This window comes from Alosa alosa, chromosome 10 (genome assembly GCF_017589495.1).
Source record: "Alosa alosa isolate M-15738 ecotype Scorff River chromosome 10, AALO_Geno_1.1, whole genome shotgun sequence".
NCBI lineage: Eukaryota > Metazoa > Chordata > Actinopteri > Clupeiformes > Clupeidae > Alosa > Alosa alosa.
In genome coordinates this window covers 19,181,615-19,200,749 of record NC_063198.1, presented here as the reverse complement: position 1 = coordinate 19,200,749, position 19,135 = coordinate 19,181,615, and the positions used below count along the sequence as shown (strand labels likewise).

The window sequence follows — 19,135 nt, the reverse complement described above, 5'->3', positions numbered from 1 at the left end:
GGAATGCAGAGTTCCAAACTGATTAAGAGATGTTTATTAACACTGTTCAAGACTTAGTTCATAAAGTTTGTTAAATTAAAAATGACAGAATAAGCATGTAGTGGAATCAATTTGGCAGTGGTTCAATCCATTGTCCATTGTACACGTCCTTGTTCTTTGGTAAAGCACCTCTATCTTCTCTATAGTACCAGAATCTGCTTAAGCTCAAACTACTTGGTAACTTTTTATCTGATGCTACCCTGTACTGTATTAGTGGAGTCATTTTGCTGACTTACCTAAAATGGGTTTGTCTTGGTTCAATCTTCAACCAGCATAACTATCACTAAAAATGACTAAGACCACTTACTTTTGAAATGTAGTAAACATCAGAGATACAATGGTTTCATTGACTATCATAACAAACACAAACCTATTAAGCATTAATTTTATTTCTGACAATTACGGAAATTGCTGTTAGAGCTGGATGGTGGCGTATTTCTTTTTTTTTACAAAAGAAAATTAAAATAAATAAAACATTCATATAAAAATAATCTCTTACAAAATATATCTATTAAGCAATGCATACACAGGGACAATTCATCAGGAAAATCAGACAAGTCGATGATACCAGTGGCAATTACCTAGTGAACATTGCTGTCATCATGGGCAATTCTGCATATTGCAGCTTGACGTCCCAAACAACTAGCAGCACACAAATGGGGTCTTTTTTCCAAACATAAAATACAATGTGGACTATGCACTAGACCCCATTATTCCTCTCCAGTAACGAATGCTGTGCCATATACATACACAGAGCTATAATGTGTCAAAATGAATCATTTATGGTCAGTAAAATTGAGAATATGCATTCAAAATGGCATATGTCTTAGTGTTTTTACCACACTTTACACTAAAAAGGCATTCATGATTCATTTTGGGACAAAATAGCTGTTATAGATACATTATAAACAACTCCAGTGTATCATGATAGGTAGGGGGAGTATTCTCACGTTATAAAAAGGGTTGTGCAATGACTAGCATAGACAAAGTGGTGTTGTATATTCACAAAATAATGATATCACGAGCAAAATACTTGGCAAAATAACTGGAATGTTCCTTTTCCATTTCCATATTCGTCTTCTTGTTAAGTACACTTAAGCAACCTCTAAAACTATTCCAATTCAAATCGGCTACTCATAAGACAATCATGGTGGTCCGGAAAACTCCTGGACGTCATAGTTATGACACAGTCATCTCAGGACTCAGTAAGAGCACAACTAAACTTGCTACGATGAAAAACATGTCTATCAGATTATTGACATGATATCTGTTCTTGACCTTGGTCCATATAGTGTGTTAGCACTTGATTGCATCCCTTTTCATAACCATCATATATGCATAATTTGTTATATTCTCTCTTTTCACAGAAAGCCTTTAGATCCCACAGTAGTTATGTTATAAAACATATTGGAAATGTTATCTTTTGGGCACTGTAGGATAGTGATATTAATGAAGAAGTATCTGTGAGGAAAAAGATGCCATCTTGGCAATGGAATGTGACATATACTGAATAGTAATTCAATATTCAATATTGAGTGGTTAAAAAGTGTTGGTCAAAGATTCTGTCATATATATCATATAGAGCGACTCTTACACATATGAATGCTCTGCCTGTCGTTATATGTCAATATTGAAGCACCAGCATAGTTTGCAGGTTAGAAAGTAACAGTGAATGCGATCAAGCTGTTTGTTCAACAGTAACAATGAAATTCACTGACAAAATATACTAATGTTGCTGAAAGAATAAAAAAAATCAGTAGTCTCCTCATTAAATAAATTAATATTAGTTTCTTTCTTTCTCTAAATAAAAAAGTTAAATATTGTATAGTAAAAAAAGTCCATCCACTTGAACTGAAATAAACAGCGGAAAAGTGTAATCCTTTTTTAAGCAAAGAAACACATTATAAGGAATGTTAAGTTCATTAACAAGTGAGCCCATCTCTGAACCCACACGCAACAATAGCCACTCATGATCCATAAGAGCTTTCTGTACATTGTCCAAGGCAGACATCCATGTCCATACAGTCTCCACAACAAGTGCACATGTGTCCTGTGGTGAGAATTACTTGTCCATCACAGGATTGAAACACTATGGACCCTTTCAAGAGAGTTCCATTATCAGCATCATAGTTGGCCCCACAAGACTTCCTTTTTAACATTCCATATGTTATCTTAATGCAGAGGAAGTAGATTGGGGCCCAAATAGAACGTTCAAGCATTGTTTTTGTTTACCTTGTTGAAAGGGTCTATAGCAGGACCAATCAGTCCTGTCCTGTCCAAAACAGCGGCCTCACAGATGTTTCCCAAGTTGTCCTCAACAACCTCTGAAAGGGACCTCTGCATCTTACAAGCTTGCTTTTCAATCCATCAAACACAGACACACACACACACACACACACACACACACACACACACACACACACACACACACACACACACACACACACACACACACACACACACACACACTCACACACACACACACACGCACACATACATCATGTGTGCATACATGTGCATAAATAAGTACTCCAATAAATATATTTATATATTTATATTACCATCATTAACATTAATATAATAATAATACTATTCCCATTATTTACAGGTGTACACCTCTGTCCTCTCGCTGCAGGTGTTGCACTTGACATAGCAGCACCAGAGGAACTTGCAGTTGCACTGCCAGACGCGCGAGTATTGATGTGTGTTGTAGCCGCGGCCACAGCACATCAGGTCGCAGCCATTGGGCTGCTGCGCCGTCTTGTTGCACATGCGGCCCTGCGTCCCCATGCTGCCCGTCACCGGGTCGGCCTCGCAGTAGTTGGGCGATTTCTCGATGTACACCAGGTCGGTGTCGAGCGGCTTGCGGAAGGTGCTCTTGACCTTGAGGAACTTGGGCCGCTTGTTGCGGCTGGCGCGGATGGCCTCCACGTGTACGGCCTGGCTGTACTTCTCCTTCAGCATGTAGCCCAGCTGCCGGAACTTGGGCAGCGTCGTCCAGCAGGTCTTGGTTGTGCATGAGCCCGACACGCCATGGCACTTGCACTCTAGTCGCATGTTCTTCTCCAGGATCTACAACGGGAAAAATCACATGGAGACCGAAATGTCAGAGTCAGAGTACAGACGAAAACAGGCGCTCTGACTTGAGGGTAGTGCACACACATTCTGACCTCCCTAATGGGAGACAAGGATCAGTGGCTCCACACAACCGCTTGCAGCTGCAGGTCACTCGTTTGTTTTGCTACATCATATCTGATGTCTCCTCTTAGATTCTTATGAGATGAGTAAACGTCAGGGAGAGTTTGTTGATGTTACCATTCAGAAACAACTTCCATTCCCTACATCTGTGGCAAAACCTAATCAGTATGAAACTACGTGATAATCCTTTGCTTCTTTTTTTACTCTTATCTCTTAAAACAGTTGATACAATGGTCACTTTCTCTTAATAACAAGAGCCTCGGTTTTGATTGAGACAAGAACTAATTCAGAGGGTTTGTGTGATCATAGTCTACAATTTGGGGAACTAGTGCCTCAATTTTCTTCCAAACCAGCATATTTTGTGAAGTCTTAGACAGGTTGAGACAAAGGTTTTTTTTCTTTAACATTCCAAATGAAGAATGTGAGGACTGTTAAACTCGCCGTGCCAGAATACGATTTGCCTCATGCCATTGGCTCTGAAGAATGAGGCGAGGGGAAATCACTCACACATGCACATTACCGAGAAGACCAGTCACTGTAGTCAGTCTTTCCGGAAGCTTCCGAACTTGTATACAAAACACATTTACGCAAATCATACCCGTGATCAAAATATTTAACAGGCAGGTACAGGAGACTATGTTAGTGCAATGCACGTGTGTGTAGGGCCAAGCGCCATCCGTGGAAGGTATGACATAAACACAGCTTGAATGGCAATCATGAGTTCCTTCAACAAGGGCCATGTGTATAGTTTACACAGATAAAGCCGCAGAGTTAGGTTTCATGTCTCCATGCACAGGTGGATCTACTACCAAGAGAGGGTATCTGGGCCAGATCAGTAGACTACCAGGGCTCCACTTCCAAGAACCTTTATTAAGTGAGGAGGGCTGCTATTTAAATGGAGAGACTATTATGTTGAATATTCTCTCTTTTAGTTTCTTCCATCGGTCATTACACAACAATGGTAGGAGCACTGCTGAGAACTACTTCAGAATTGGCTGCTCTCTGAGTTACTATCAACTTCAACAGTATGAGAGAGGCCAGGCCATACTGTTTCAGTTTAGGGTCTGAAAGATGATCTAGGCCTTTGCACCTCGGAGCTAAAGATAATAAACTCCAACACAAACACAAACACAGGAGTGGTTGCTTACAACTAAGTACAAGTCGAGAACAGCTGGATGAATCATGAAGTGAGGGGGACCAGTTGAAAGAAAAATAAACTAACCAATGATCCTTCTGTGAAGCCCACATAATACATTGTATATGATCATGCTCTGTGATTAAAGCATTAAATAATTCCATGTGAGGCCTAAAAGGAACATCATGGCAGCAGAAACAAAAAAACTATTATTTAAAACCTATAGTTAAGGCAATTTATAAATCTAAATAAGGTTGATCTGCAATTGAATGTGTCAGTGTGGCTCCCATGGTTATTAAGTGAAGGTAAATGAATAGCATCGCTACACATCATGAATGACATTAGTGCACTGTATCTACATAGGCTTCAATTAAAGTCTTTAGTATTGCTGAGGTTTTTTTGTGTTGATGGTTTGCTTGTTCAAGGGATCAGTTTAAGCTTTTGTGTGGGTGCCACAAGGTATTTCTGTCTCTCTCTCTCTCTCTCTCTCTCTCTCTCTCTCTCTCTCTCTCTCTCTTTCTCTCTCCATCTCTCTTTGAGAACTAAGCACTAAGATGTTCTGATGTAATGGCATGTGTTCACATATCTTCCATGTCAGGCTCTGTGGGTGGGAGGCCTTTGCACGTATTAGAGAGGCCTCACCTAAGTTTTTAATTATTCCACATGCCACCGCGATGCTCAGACTTTCTGGAGTCACCGGGGGTAATTGCGGAGCGCTTCAGATGCACACCAGGCTTAGTACGGTCATGCTGTTGACTCTTGATAAACATTTTACGGCTATTGAAGTGAAATGCCGTAGTCTTTCAACAAGGAGCTGTTTTCTCTACCTGCTCTCCATCCATCTACCAAGCAGCATACGTGATACTTACATAATGCGGCTGACAAAAACATCTTCAGTTTGGAATTTGCACTCGGCAGTCTGTATCTGCCATGTTTAATGGGAGCTGACACATCAAACATCTTTAATTTCGACATCGGGGAATAATGCGTTTTTGTTACTGGACTCTGTCTAATTGTGTGGTTTGATGGAGGGGTTATTGGGTTGCACTGATCTGGCAGCCCCTGTGCTGCCATTCGGCCAGAGCGCTGGGCCTGGATGGGGGGCATTAAGTTAATGATTACTCAGAGGTATTTCAAGTGGGCCCATGCCAAACCTTTGAGGTTGTGATTGAACCCACCCACCCCCTCTACTACCTCCCCACTTCAACCCCATCTCCTCATCTTCAAGGACCCTGTCCAAAGTGCTGAAACATTGCCTTTGTGAGTCATCGGGACATCACACAGGGACTGCCAGGTAAAATCGATTTGGGCTCGGCCCCTTTTAATGGACAGAAGTGTCTTTTATATTCCTAACTTTGTTAATGTTAAATGGCAAGTTTCAAGAGTTCAGCACAATATATAAAATGGATATTAAATGGAGTTCGGTTCACAAACTGCCCAACACACATTGTTGTGTTAATCTAATCAAGGAGCGAGAGAACCATTTGGTTTTGGCAGACTGACCACAAATGAAAGAGGAAACTAAATAAGAATGTGGAAAGCAATAACCAAGTAGGCCTACCCACACTCAAGATCCAGTCAGGGCCTGGTCTAGTGGCTTTGGTTACTCCCACTTACAAAAGGCCCAACAGCTTATTTCCTGAATAACTCACAAACATGCTGATTGATAGACTAATTTAATGGATATACTGCGAATTATAGTGATGATTGCTGCTTGTAGATGTAAGCTTTTTTTCACTGACATGGAGACAGATTCACAAACTTCAGCACTCTATAACATCATCTAATTGCATTTGGACAGACATTGTGATTGCATGTTTGTCATCTGCAAGGGATAATAACTTCTCTAATAAAAAAAGAATGATCTGTAATCAGGCCCATGCATCAAGTGAAGATAATGAAGTAGACTGAAGGAAAGCAGCATTGTGGGGGAGCCTATTCATTGAAAGCCAGTACTAGACAAATAAAAGAACATGGTTATTATGGGCTGTCAAGCCCCAGTGACTTAGTAGAGGAACTGTTAATCAGCAAACAATAAGATATGTCAAAACTGCCACTTAAGCAAATGTCATTATATCCATTTAATTCAATTCATGCTCTTAGGTTGTCAAAATAAAGTAGGAGACAAACCAGAGTCCTACTGAGCTGATGCATGAACTGCTTTTAACCTCCCAACAACAGGCAACTAGAAGGATGATGCTGGACATATACAGACAGACAAGCAGACAGGCAGACTGACACACACACTAACACACAACCACACACATACCCCCCTGAACTAGATTTCAACATTCCAGTAGAAACATCCCAGGTCCTCGCGCCCACCCACCCACCCACCCAACACAGCGCATTCCAAAACAGGCGTACCTACCTTTCGGCCAACCTCGTTGTTGTGCAGGTTCATGAGCGTCCGGGCGTTCTGTCGGATCTCGCGCGCGTCCACAAACACCTTTGAGAAGCTAAGGCCATAGCGGATGTCGGCCGAACAGCCGCCCCACTTCCAGCCCTCCTCCTGGTTGTAGAAGCCCTGCTTCTCCTTGTCACAGCCACAGCCGCTTAGATTGCCCTGGGTGCAGGCCGCCGTGATGGCGTGAGCCACACCGGCCGAGATGATGGCGTAGGTGAAGGCAGCCTCCTTACTGCCTGAGGAGAAGAGAAAAAAAATGTTGCGTTAAGTAAAGGATGGTTGACAACACAATCCTGCTGTTTCAGGCGGTGTCAGGACTCCTTGTACATACCTGCAATAGCTTTGACACTCAAAAGAAATAATAAAATGTGCAATCCGAGCCAAGTTTTGCTTTATTTATCACGCATGCTTTACACAGATTAATGATAGGATTGGAGGAGGTTTGTGTGTGTGTGTGTGTGTGTGTGTGAGAGAGAGAAGGATAGAGAGATAGAGAAAGAGGGAGAGAGAGAGTGAGGGGGAGTCAATTCCTAGAAAAAAGCAGTCATGTTGGAAAATCTGAACTTCCACACGCTTTTCAGACGTTTTGCCCCTTCAGCAATAGAGCACCAGGTTAAGAATGCATTGAGAATACCACAGGCCTCGTATATGCATCAAGGGCTCATGGCCTTTGACATGTCATACATGCAGTGCCTTCAATGACATGAGAAAACATGGCCGCCATTCTCACCTGCACACAGACAAATCATTCCCAGCAATCTTGTCTAAACATGGCAAAAAAAATGCAAACACTATGACCAATCCGGACAACAGGAAGACTGGCCCATCTCCAATGAGAATTCAATGAACACAAGTTTATTTAGGGCACAATAGAGTTGAAAAGACAGAGGGAATATATGTTTAAAAGTTCCATCTGGCCACTGTCCCAGCTTCCGTCAGGAGAGGAGTACACCCAGTGGAGGTGAGCCTGGCAGGCACGCAGAGCCTGTCGGAGCAGAAGACAAAGATAATTGATTGCCTCTTTAAATCAGGGCACTTCCAGGTCAGCGGTGTGATTTGCTCAAACCAAGACACGGCCAAAAAAGCTGCCTCCAAAACTTTTTTCTTTTTCTTTTTTTTTATTTTGAGGATTTTGAGTTTTGGATTGCAAAGTTTTCACTTTTATTTATTTATCTTTTTTATCATTATTATTTTTTTTATCAGTATTACAAGAACTGTTCTGTAGTGTGTACACAAGTAGCTCACAGTAAAGGCCTATTCACACCAAGAACGATAACGATAACTATAAATAAATATCGTTCATGAAGAACGATATCGTTGGGGATCACTTTCAGAGCGATTTTGAGAACAATAAAAAGCTAATAGCCAATTAGAACCCATCAAATTTTAGCCGTCACATTCATTAACACAAGGACAGACTTTGTTTATCGTTGTTCAGTGTGGACGCTTTTTATCGTGGTGTGAATGACCCTTAAGGCTTAAACAATAGTTTAGTAATTCATGCTGCACTGTAGCATGTCAACGTTTCTCACTCGAAGCAAGAGCTTTAAACTCACTGCAGCACTTTTAAAAGCACTTGCTATACAGAAAGCTATACAGAGGGCCTTAAGAAGAGTTTGCATTAAAGCTATACTTGGATCTTCCACCCACAGAGAATAGACCTCTGAAGTTCACCTACAAAAAATCTTTGTGATCCGGAATCTTGCGATTTTTCCTATGGGAAAATAACATGGGGTTTTTGAATTATCGCACCTGTTAAACTCTCGCGGGGACGAAGAAGTCTGAAATGCAGATGTTTTGCTCAACACACTTTTGTACTCTGCCTTCGAGTAGCTCCTGTGATCTTCGGTACGTTAACACGGCAAACTTTTTGCTACCCTTGCAATGCAACTTGCCATACAGTAGGTAGTTAGCTTCAGTTAACACCCAGATCTCCTTATATGGGCAAAGATGGCAGCTTTGGTTCTTTTTTGTTGGTGAATATCAGAGGTCTATTAACAGATCACCTGTTAAGATTCAAGTTCAGTGTATAAAATTGTTGAACAAATACTGAACATCAAGAACAGTCTGCAGTAGAGCTATACATGGATAGTTCACCCACAGAGAATTAACCCCTCCACTCCTGTTTTGTTTTCCTTTGACTGTAAGAGTTTGAGAAAGGTGCTATACAAATAAAATATGCAGTATTATTATTTTCTGTTGAGATTCAAGTTCAGTATGTAAAATTGTTGTTGAACAAATACTGAATATCACCGTAACCAACCCCTAAACTTCACCCTAATGATAAATGTGTTTGTTGATAGATATCAACAACAGATAGTTTGTTGATAATCTTAGCATCTGTAGATGGTCTGTGGGCGGAGTGTGACTGTATTATCCACAAGTTTCCACGGGGTGCGGCTGTAAAAAAGAAAATGGGTTAAACTTCCGGTGAGGCGGCGGTAGTAGTATACCTATGGTATTTTGTGTGCTAGTTAGCGAAGAGGCGAAGTATTTCTCAGATTATTATTTACTGTGTAACAAACAGTACAGTTTCCATCGCCTCCCAAAAGAGGACAAATCCAAAAGAATATGTTTAAAGAACTTAAACTTAAAAAAGCCCCCCAAACACATCCCATTCGTTATACTGAGAAGCGGAAGTTCTCAGGATGTAGGAAACCTGTGGATAAGTATTCTGACTTGCCTTCCTGCTTTCAAAGCACCTGAACTATGACTGGGTGATACCACAGCTGAGCAATCAAAAACAATTGGTGTGACATTAGAGCGGTGAACTATTAAGTCATTCCCGTCCCTGAACAAATCCTTTGTTTAGCTTTACCTTCTGTATCTTGTGGGCGGTTTCAGCCGGGTGCAATAAGTTAACAGCGGTTAACTTGCAGGTAAATAGCAGTTAATGCGAGAAAAGCCACGTTCAATAAAACTTGCACTGTGACAGTGTGAAGACGTGCAAGTCTACCTGCACAAGTCCATCGAGCAAGGTGACTGAATAAGCCTAAATGACATAGCCCGGTTCCTTCTCACTGTCCTTAGCAATGTGTTACTGTTCTATTCCTGTTATCTCCAGTTCACTCAGGATGTTTCACCTCCAGCAAACGTCACTCACAGGAGCCTCCCTCTCAGTTGGGTTGTTAACTACTCATCCACAGTGAACAACGTTGATTTCATTGCTACTCTTGCTAATCACCGACCGTTGTGTTTTCCACCAACTACACATTTTCCCATACCTGCCGTCAGTCCAAACTAGTCTGTTAATTCCCAACAAATGGATATTTACTCCACAGTTACGTTGACCAAATGATTCCTCTGAATACCATGATATCATGGTGACCGCTCCATTCAAAATCTTTGTGGTTGTCATTTACCATCCACCAGGACAGCTGGGCAATTTCCTAGATGAGCTTGACACCCTGCTCTCTCCCATCCCTGCATGACTGTCCTATTCTTGTCCTTGGTATAAACATCCACTATCCTATCTCTGAAGACTTCTTGTCCCTGATACACTCAGTTGAGATGTAACAGGTTCGCAGCCCTCCGACTCACAAAGCTGGCAAAGATCCTGATCTAATTTTTCCTTAAAAATGTTCTACAGATACCCGGTTAAGCTTTTGAATTATTTTGGTTGCGCCTGATCTTCATATGCGTCTCAGAACAACCCTCTGTTCCTCCACGAATGGTTTCTTTCTGCTGCAACCTCTGCAACCTGTCTCCTGCTCATTTATCCTCACTAGTTGCCGCTGCTCTTCAACGTCCCTGCACATTTTCCTCTCTAGATGTTAATGATGCCACAGTCTTCCTGTTCTACATTGTGCTCTTGGATAGTTTGTGTCCTCTATCCATCAGACCTGCTCGACCTAACCAGTCTCACCCATGTCTAAATGATTTCCTCCTAACGCTGCACACTGAACTCAGAGCTTCTAAAAAAATAAAAAAGGCACAAAACTAAAAGTCACTGCTCCAAAAAAGGCTTTTTTACAATTATAAGATGTACAGTGCCACAGAAACACAGAAACAATTCTTCACCTTCAAAACTCTACTCTACCCTTCACCTGGTCCTCCAGCTACCAACCTCACAGCTGACATCTTTGTTTCATTTTGTATCTTGGCTAAAACAAACATCCACATCTCGCTGCCATGGCAGAGGGGTGCCTCAAGGCTCGGTGCTGGGGCCCCTTCTCTATGCCATGTCCACCACCTCCCTGGGCCTTATTATCCATTCACATGCCTTCTTATATCACTGCTACGCATATGATACCCAACTCTATCTGTTGTTCCCGCTTGACGACCCCACGGTCTCTGCACAGATCTTAGATTGTCTCTCTGTCATATCCACATGGATGAAGGAACATCCTCTCCAACTAAATCTCTCTAAAACTGAATTTTCTCGGCCAAACAAACTATACACCAAAACATCAACATCAAAATTGACTCCTTAACTCTTACTCCCTCCAAGGTTGCGAGAAACATAAGGGTATCATGATTGATGACCAGCTCACCTTCTCTGACCATGTCATCTCTCTTGGCTGGTCATGCCTCTTCGCACTATTCAATATAAGAAAAATCTGGCTGTACCTAACCCAACACTCAGCTCTTGGTACAGACCTTGGCTATCTCTTGCCCTGACTACTGTAATACCCTCCTAATGGACCACCTGGCTTGTGCAGTGAAACCGCAACAGATGGTCAAGAACGTGGGGGTGAATCTGGTTTTCAATCAACCAAAAAGGCCACCTGCTACCCTGCTATTCATTGAGCTCCACAGGCTACACTTATTCGCCCGCATCAAATTCACTAATGCTTGCCTACAAAGTTTTTGCTGGGTCTGCTCCCACTTATTTAAATCAAAGTCCTTTTAGGCAAGTCCCCTAGCCTAGAAATCTAGACGCACCCTAGCGGCGGCAAATTCATTTGCTCAGCCTGTACGTCTAGTATCAAACCATAGGGATTTCTATTGGCTGACGCCGTGGACGTCATCCAATCACAGCGCTGTATTTTGAGAGTCTTAAGGCAGGTTTAAAAGGATAACGACAGTCCTGCGACGGTGAACAACAAGGAAGGTGGCTATGGTGAACGAAGAGCGGTTGTTTGAATCGGCGTTGGCGTCAACTTTGGAGGAGTTGGACTTTCTCTGAAAGTTGAGCAACACAATGCACTTAAGTCATTCCTTTCGAAGAAGGATGTATTTGCCGTTTTGCCGACCGGATACGGATATGGTCGTATCGCTGACCTATTGCATGCCTATGCAGTTTGAAAGACAATTCTCTGCCCGCCCCTTGGATTAAGCGAGGTGAATGTTTCCAGACTATACATTTCAATGATATAGGATGGCCCGCCAGGCTAGCAAGTCCCTCCACTCGGCGGCCATCTTGCAACACTTTTTGGGCACTCATCGGGCATCCATTTCGGCAGAAATGCGCGTGCGCAAGGCTTCACGGCACCAATCTTGCTCCAGCGACGAGATCACAACACATGAATGGCACGATGTCTTCACAACACACCACATTATTGGCTCAATGTATTCACAACACAGCACATGATTGGCTCAATGTATTCACACGTCAACGTTTTGCCGCGGAAGGGGTGTGATATGCGTAGACAACTGCCATATTGGCATTACAAACTAAGCCTATGCATTTCTATGGAGGATTTTTTGAGTGCTGTGTCTCCTCATTAGAAAGTCTTTGCTTAAATGTTCTCATCAAGAGGGCTTGGCCTTCAAGAAACGTCGTCGGCAATCCAGACTATTTTCATTTATCGTTCCCCCGTTGGTGGACCAAGTGCTACCAGAGCAGGGCGTCCCTCTCTATCCTCAACTCTTCCAAGAGTACCTCCTCTCCTACCACATCTAACAGCCCAACACACCTAAGATGCACATCCTCTCTTCACTCTAAGCCTGTCACAATGTAAGTTCTGTAAACGTCTCTCAATCAAGAGTCACCAGATTTTATTCACTTTGTGAATGAGTTTGGATTTTTCCAGGCTAATGAACTATGGTGTTCCAGACTAGATCTCCCTGAAAGAAGATCTAGGTGGGCGGGGCCAGGCTAGAAAAAGGCGCCCGCAATCACGTTTTAAAAGAAGCCGAGGACTTTTTCGAAAACACGGTCTACACCATAGGATTATGTTAAACAGACGCCGGCAACTGCCATATTTTTTTTTTTTTACTTTTTTCTTTTTCTTTCACTTTATTGAGATCAAGAATGTCCACTCAGGCAAGGCAAAGTGGCTTGAATTTGGTCCATACCAGAACACACCCAGAACACTGCCAAGTGCCAGCCAGATTTCTCTAGAGCGAACTTCCACTGGGGACCGTACTTAACGGTGAGCTGAATGTTAGGGTAGCTAGGGTAGCTACACTGAAACTACAGTACCGTACAGCAGAAATATGTAGCTGCACCCACCTCTAGGCAAACAGCATCAGAGAGAGACTTCAAGAGTGCCGAGGCGGATAAAGATATTGATCTGATCCGCCAGTTAGCTACCTGCCTTGGGCCCTTTGGAGGAAGTGTACTCATTGCCTCCACATTAGATCACCATCCTTTGTGTTTACCCTCTAAATGAATCATTTACGTGGGACAGAACAGATCACTGAATGATCAGGACCAGTTAACTCCTTATATTCAACCAGATGCTATTTTCAGATACTGACATGCATTCCTAAGCAGGGGTTTAACAAGTTCTGTCAGTAAATGAAGCCATAGATGTTTATGTAGCAAACTATCAATGACAGATAGCCAATCACCAGCAGATATATAATAATTTGCCTAAAAAATGGACATAGATTTGATTCCTGGTAAGATTATTTCTCTAAGATTATAAGTACTCTTCTACTAATGTAACAACTTATTTTGTAGATTATAATATTACAAGAAAAAATAATGCATTCATTAGCATTATTTTGCCGCATAAAAATGCAAAAAACGAACATGATGTAAGGGTTATGTAGTGACTATAACAAGTTAAGAACAGTAAAACTTGCTGTTTAAAGGTAAGTTAATTAAGTTTACTGATTGTGCAAAAAAGCCATTGTTTACAGTTGTTAAACAGAACCTATTAATTCCCACTGAAGCTCTATTGAAATAGTCAAGCATACCAAGACTTTCCTGGCACAGGACATTTCACAAGAGCCGTTTTTATGACCACACAGTTATGGATGGTCTGGGCACTTTCTTAGTGAAGCAACTTGGAAGAGAAAAAATATTGCACTATCACTGCACCGTATTATCATTTCAGCCAAGTGCACATATCTTTCCAGCATATCTTCCCTTGCCGCACACTGACTGTGACGTAAGAGTGCACTTTATATTGTATTAAGCCTGTTATCCTCCTCTATGGTGAAGCCGATCAACAAATAAGCAGTGTACCGAGCTCCTCACTAACACGCTGCAGGTATGTGTGGACCTGTCACAGATAAACATCTTGGAGCTGAGCCCATGCAATTTAAGGAAGGCCAGGGCAGGGCATCAATTATGAAAAGATTTTTATGGCTCCCTTGGGCATTCGGCCAATATAAGGGTATGCATCAAAAACTTAAGGTGAGTGGAGGTCGTTTAAATGTTCCCTTTTTCACTTTCAGAAACTTGTTATTTTGTCCTCTCTCTGTTGGTAAAACTGTGTTTACTTCAATGCAGAGATCCTGAAACACAAACATCACTGATAAAGCAAGCCATAAAACTTGTCTGTTATGACAAGTGTTTCATTACTTTTTTCCAGAGGTATCTGAACCATTGGCTTAGAATAATTCTATGTAGGACTTCCCTTGCCAAAAAATCTGCAAATGCACAAGGTTAATTTATAAACCTAACACAATGTACTTGTCTGGACATGAGGCATTAATGCTGTTGGGAGAAAACTATTTTCGAGCATACCAGGGGATAGTTAACAGGGAGAAAATTCAGGGAGTGGGGAGCCGTTGCTGACACACTTACAAAAAATACAAGGCTTAAAACATCGTTCCTCGTCTAATGTATGGGATACTGAGCCAATCACAGCCTCAGAATGTAGTAAATCAGTGTTAAAATCTCTTTGGGCCGGCAATGTGGTGAGAGCTCTTTTCTCTTTGGGGAAATGTAATCACAGATTGTGAAGTATACATTAAACAAGCATCTACAACGGCATGTTGGAGGTTCAGGGGTGATCTAGGGGGATGGGGGTGGGTGGTTTACCTCTTAGTTCTTCAGCGCTCAGCAAGTGTGAACGTTGCTCCCCAACCCGACGCAGGATTAAACAATGGCATTCATCTCGCGCCACTCTGCGCTTCTGTGCGTGCTGCAGCTAATCTGCTCAGTGAAACCAATCCAATTAGAACGCCTGTCTAGTCGGCCTTTCCCCCGGCGGAATCAAACAGAGACAACAGCGGGCCCATGGCGAGATAAAGCGGTCCAGGGCCCGGAGATGGATGGCCCACTGACCAAGTGAGAGAGAGAGAGAGACACAGAGGGGACCCCAGGGCGGGGGGCCAGTAACAATACTGTGTCACAATATTTCACTGTCACACACACCGTCACAGCCGCTCAAGGGGGTATTGTTGAGAGACCCTGCAGCTGTTCCTTCCCCTTGCAAACAGTTAAAGGTGATGCTCGGGAGAAATCATGAACTTCATGAATGGGCCTGAAAAGGAGGATGAGTCCAAAGTGATTAAAGCCACCTATCTTTCTCTCCCTGTCTCTCTCACTCTGTCCCTCTGTCTCTTCTTCTCCCCTCTCTCTCTCTTCTCTCTCTGTCTCTCTCACTCTGTCCCTCTGTCTCTTCTTCTCCCTCTCTCTCTCTCTTCTCTCTCTGTCTCTCTCTCTCTCTCTCTTTCACCCAGTGAACCACAAGTCTTTGATGGGGAGGATGAAAATACAAGTTCACCCTCAGCGATACATGCAAGTCTCTACAGATCACTGGTGTTCCTTTGAGCCTTTACCACACATTCTCACAACTGTCTATCTCTCAGGTAGTTCTAGCGTGCATATATTCTCACTTACACACACACACACACACACACACACACACACACACACACACACACACACACACACACACACACACACACACACACACACAGAGAGACAGAGCAAGATAGAGAGCAAAAGACGGGACACAAGAGAGAAAGAAAGAAAAGGAAACAGGAGAATTATGATAAATATGATCCCCTCTGAAAAAAAAGTTTATTTCCGGGACAGTTCAGTTATTTGAGCACTGAGATTCCCCTGCAGCCATCTTCCCCAGACAAACAGCTCTCCATAAGCCAGCCTTCTTTTCCCACCAGTCAAAGAGCTTCGCATCTAGGCAGCCCCTCACACAACCATTCATCAAAGTGTTGGCAGCTCAATAGCATTGAAAAAACTCTAAATAGGCCCAAAGTTTGCCCTAGGAAAACAGATAACATTACCCACAGGGAGTAAAAAATCACTCGCAATTAGTTTCCGCTTTGTTTTTCAGGACAACACATTGTTAAACGCGACCCTCTTGCAGTATACAGTGTTGTATTCAACTAATGTAACTTATACCCGTGGTAAGGAGAGGAGCTTGGCTACTAAATCATTAAAATCTACTGATAAGGGGGGACAATAAAAAACATGGTCAGACTACTTGCACTGAGGCAAAAGAGAATGCAAACATGGCACCAGTGACACTTTTACACCGGGGGCAAATCTCATGCTACCACTGGAAAAGTTGCAGACATACAAACAGTTGAAGTTGAACTATCATATTTGTCACAACTACAACAGGGCATCAGGTTGCAATCTCATGCCGAATCCTAACCTGTTTGATTCATTTAGAGGCCCTGTAAGATACATATACCTGTCTATCCATGTCTATATGAGATGCCTTTCATTTTGTCAGACCCTACCACAGCAGCAAATACTGTAGGGCAATGGGCAGGGATAAAAGCATGCGTTATATCACAAGTACCCCCCCTCCCTAAGTAGAGCAATGTTTTATATGTTACAGCATTACATGTTATTATTACGCTGCAAACATCTCTCAAGACTATATCACTTTAAAACAATTAACCTATTAGTCACGGTTGCTTGTGAAACCTGGAAACAGTATGTACATGTTATTCACTGATCATTATAATTTTATGACGATCTTGAGGGAATGTACATGCTAAGGGTAGAGGCATAAGCTGGATGCTGCAACGTGTACCCTCATGCACTCATAACTCAACCTCATATCGAGTGACTTTTGTGTTATTGCTTTGCGTGATGCTTGACGTAAATATTTTTTGTAACATACCCACTTTCAATTCTTTTCCAAAGACAGTCCTCTCGCCAAGGGCAGAGCAATTCCACCGTCCATTCTTGAACTGAAACTGGCACTCGTTGATTCCCATTTGTGCTCCTTCTCCGATGACTATGATAGCGTCGGGTCGGCTTTGACAGATCGTCCTTTGACGAGGGGCCAAACCGGGAATTTTGTTACAGATAATACTTGCCCCCAGAGCAACCACAGACGAAAAGCCCCTAAAGAGGTTAAAGTGAAATTTAGATTAAAGATTAAAACAATGCATAGAGAGTATCTAGACAACAAAGTAAGAAGTTATCATAGCATTACGCACGGACACGCATTTCAAGAGGACACCTTTTCTTATCTAGGCTATCCATTATAACCTAAATAAGAACAAACGAATAAGCCCGAGAATATTCAGATATGAACATCTCAAGGACAAAGGGGGATATATATACACACATACACACACACTCACACACACACACACACACACACACACACACACACACATATATATATATGGATAAATAATATAATCATAATGAAGAAACCTCTCAAAAGTGTCAGACAAGCATTCATAAGTAAAAAATGAAATGGAAAATATTGCTCCATTAATCAATTCATCTGGTGACTTTCTGGCTGCATTAAATCTTTTTTGAATGAGGGTAAGCCTAATATATTTTATTTTGCGAAGTTTCAAAAGGTTGCAGGTTGCAAAATAGGCTAAATAATACATTTTGCAAGAAGTGCTTATCAATCACGGTTTCCTATCTCCTCGGAGATATCACCACTTCATTGTCAGTTTCCTTAAATCTGTGTTCTGTAGTTAACATCGCGCGGGTATATCAAGCCAGTTTGGCACATACAGCCTAGAAAAAACATATTTGGGTTGTGGTACACACATAATACTTTTAGAGGTACTAAATGCTTACCCAATTTTCAAATACACAATCCCCAAGCAGAGAAAAATGTGAAAAATCCAGCGACGCGTCTTTCTACTCATGATGTTCCCCCTCTTGCCGTGCACACACTAGGGGGAAGTTGGCAACGCCGACTGCTCACAGGTGGAGGAAATCCTTAAATGTGTGAAATTTACCGTGTCCCGTAGAATAACCCCAAGTTCCGTCACAAAGGTGGAAAGATATCCTTACAAGACTCTTCGGTTGGCGTGTGTTCACCATATGTTTCTCAGTTTAGAGTGTCTCAGGTATAGGTCTACTAGCTTCACAGAGTGTGACACAAGCCGCACACGGAGATTTCCAACTCCCTCTCTCCCATAGGTCCTATATCTGTCTACTTCATCTATTAGGGCGTGTTCTTTAAGATGAAGCTCAGCTTCATAGACACATAGGCCCACTTTCTGGAGTAAATTTAGTTTTCTACCAGTTAGCTACATGCGTAATTGCCACTGGCCACTGTACATTAAATTCTAAACTTTATAAACGCTTACAAATTCCACATTGAATTAAACAACTTGTATGTCTTAGTTGTCGACACACTGTAATACCGTGCTATAGCCTATCTAAATTCCCTCTTGCTCCTTAATAGAAATATCCAAGGATCGACCCAACTGGGGTATCGGACGAAGCGATCATGAGGGGAGACAACTTATTTACAAGCGCACATATTCCTACAGATGACATCGCTGTGACACTTGCCGGTGAACACTGCTTTTATTCGTTCTCCCGCACCCAGATGCTCCTCCCAGTCCCAGGCTTTCTGAATCCACCCCCGCTATGCATTGCATAGCCTATCGAAATGTATTGGATGACTTAAAGTTTGACAGGCAACCACACCGTCTAAATAGTCTAAACTAATTGCAAATTTGCCTATCTGGGCTCTTTAATAAAATAAAAAAATAGACTTAAACTAGAAACAATGATGAGGTCGTTCTGAAAATACTGGGAGGTTGAAACTATATGAACAAAAATGAACTTTTTGGACTAGGCTAAGTATAGTGAAAATCTAAGTAGCCTAAACTATATGGTCAAGTTGACCTGCTGGTTCCTTCAGAAAGAGAATGATCAGTTGTATATAATGCAGGTTAATTAAGCAGGCTGTCTGCAAAATCAGTTTTAACTGCAGTCTTAAGATCATGTAGCCTATGCCACAAATGTGCGCACCAATTAACATCCATAG

The 19,135-nt window shown here is 42.1% G+C and overlaps 1 protein-coding gene across 1 annotated transcript; it reads right to left on the bottom strand.

The window, feature by feature from the left end:
* Positions 1 to 2,575: 2,575 nt before the first annotated feature.
* wnt7aa (wingless-type MMTV integration site family, member 7Aa) lies at positions 2,576 to 18,867 on the bottom strand. The gene is made up of 4 exons (XM_048255954.1): positions 17,929 to 18,867; positions 17,003 to 17,229; positions 6,744 to 7,015; positions 2,576 to 3,111 (listed from the first exon to the last, which is right to left on the bottom strand). The coding sequence occupies exons 1-4, from the start codon at positions 17,997 to 17,999 to the stop codon at positions 2,638 to 2,640; spliced, it is 1,044 nt and encodes a 347-aa protein (XP_048111911.1). The 5' UTR covers positions 18,000 to 18,867; the 3' UTR covers positions 2,576 to 2,637.
* Between the last annotated feature and the right edge of the window lie 268 nt (positions 18,868 to 19,135).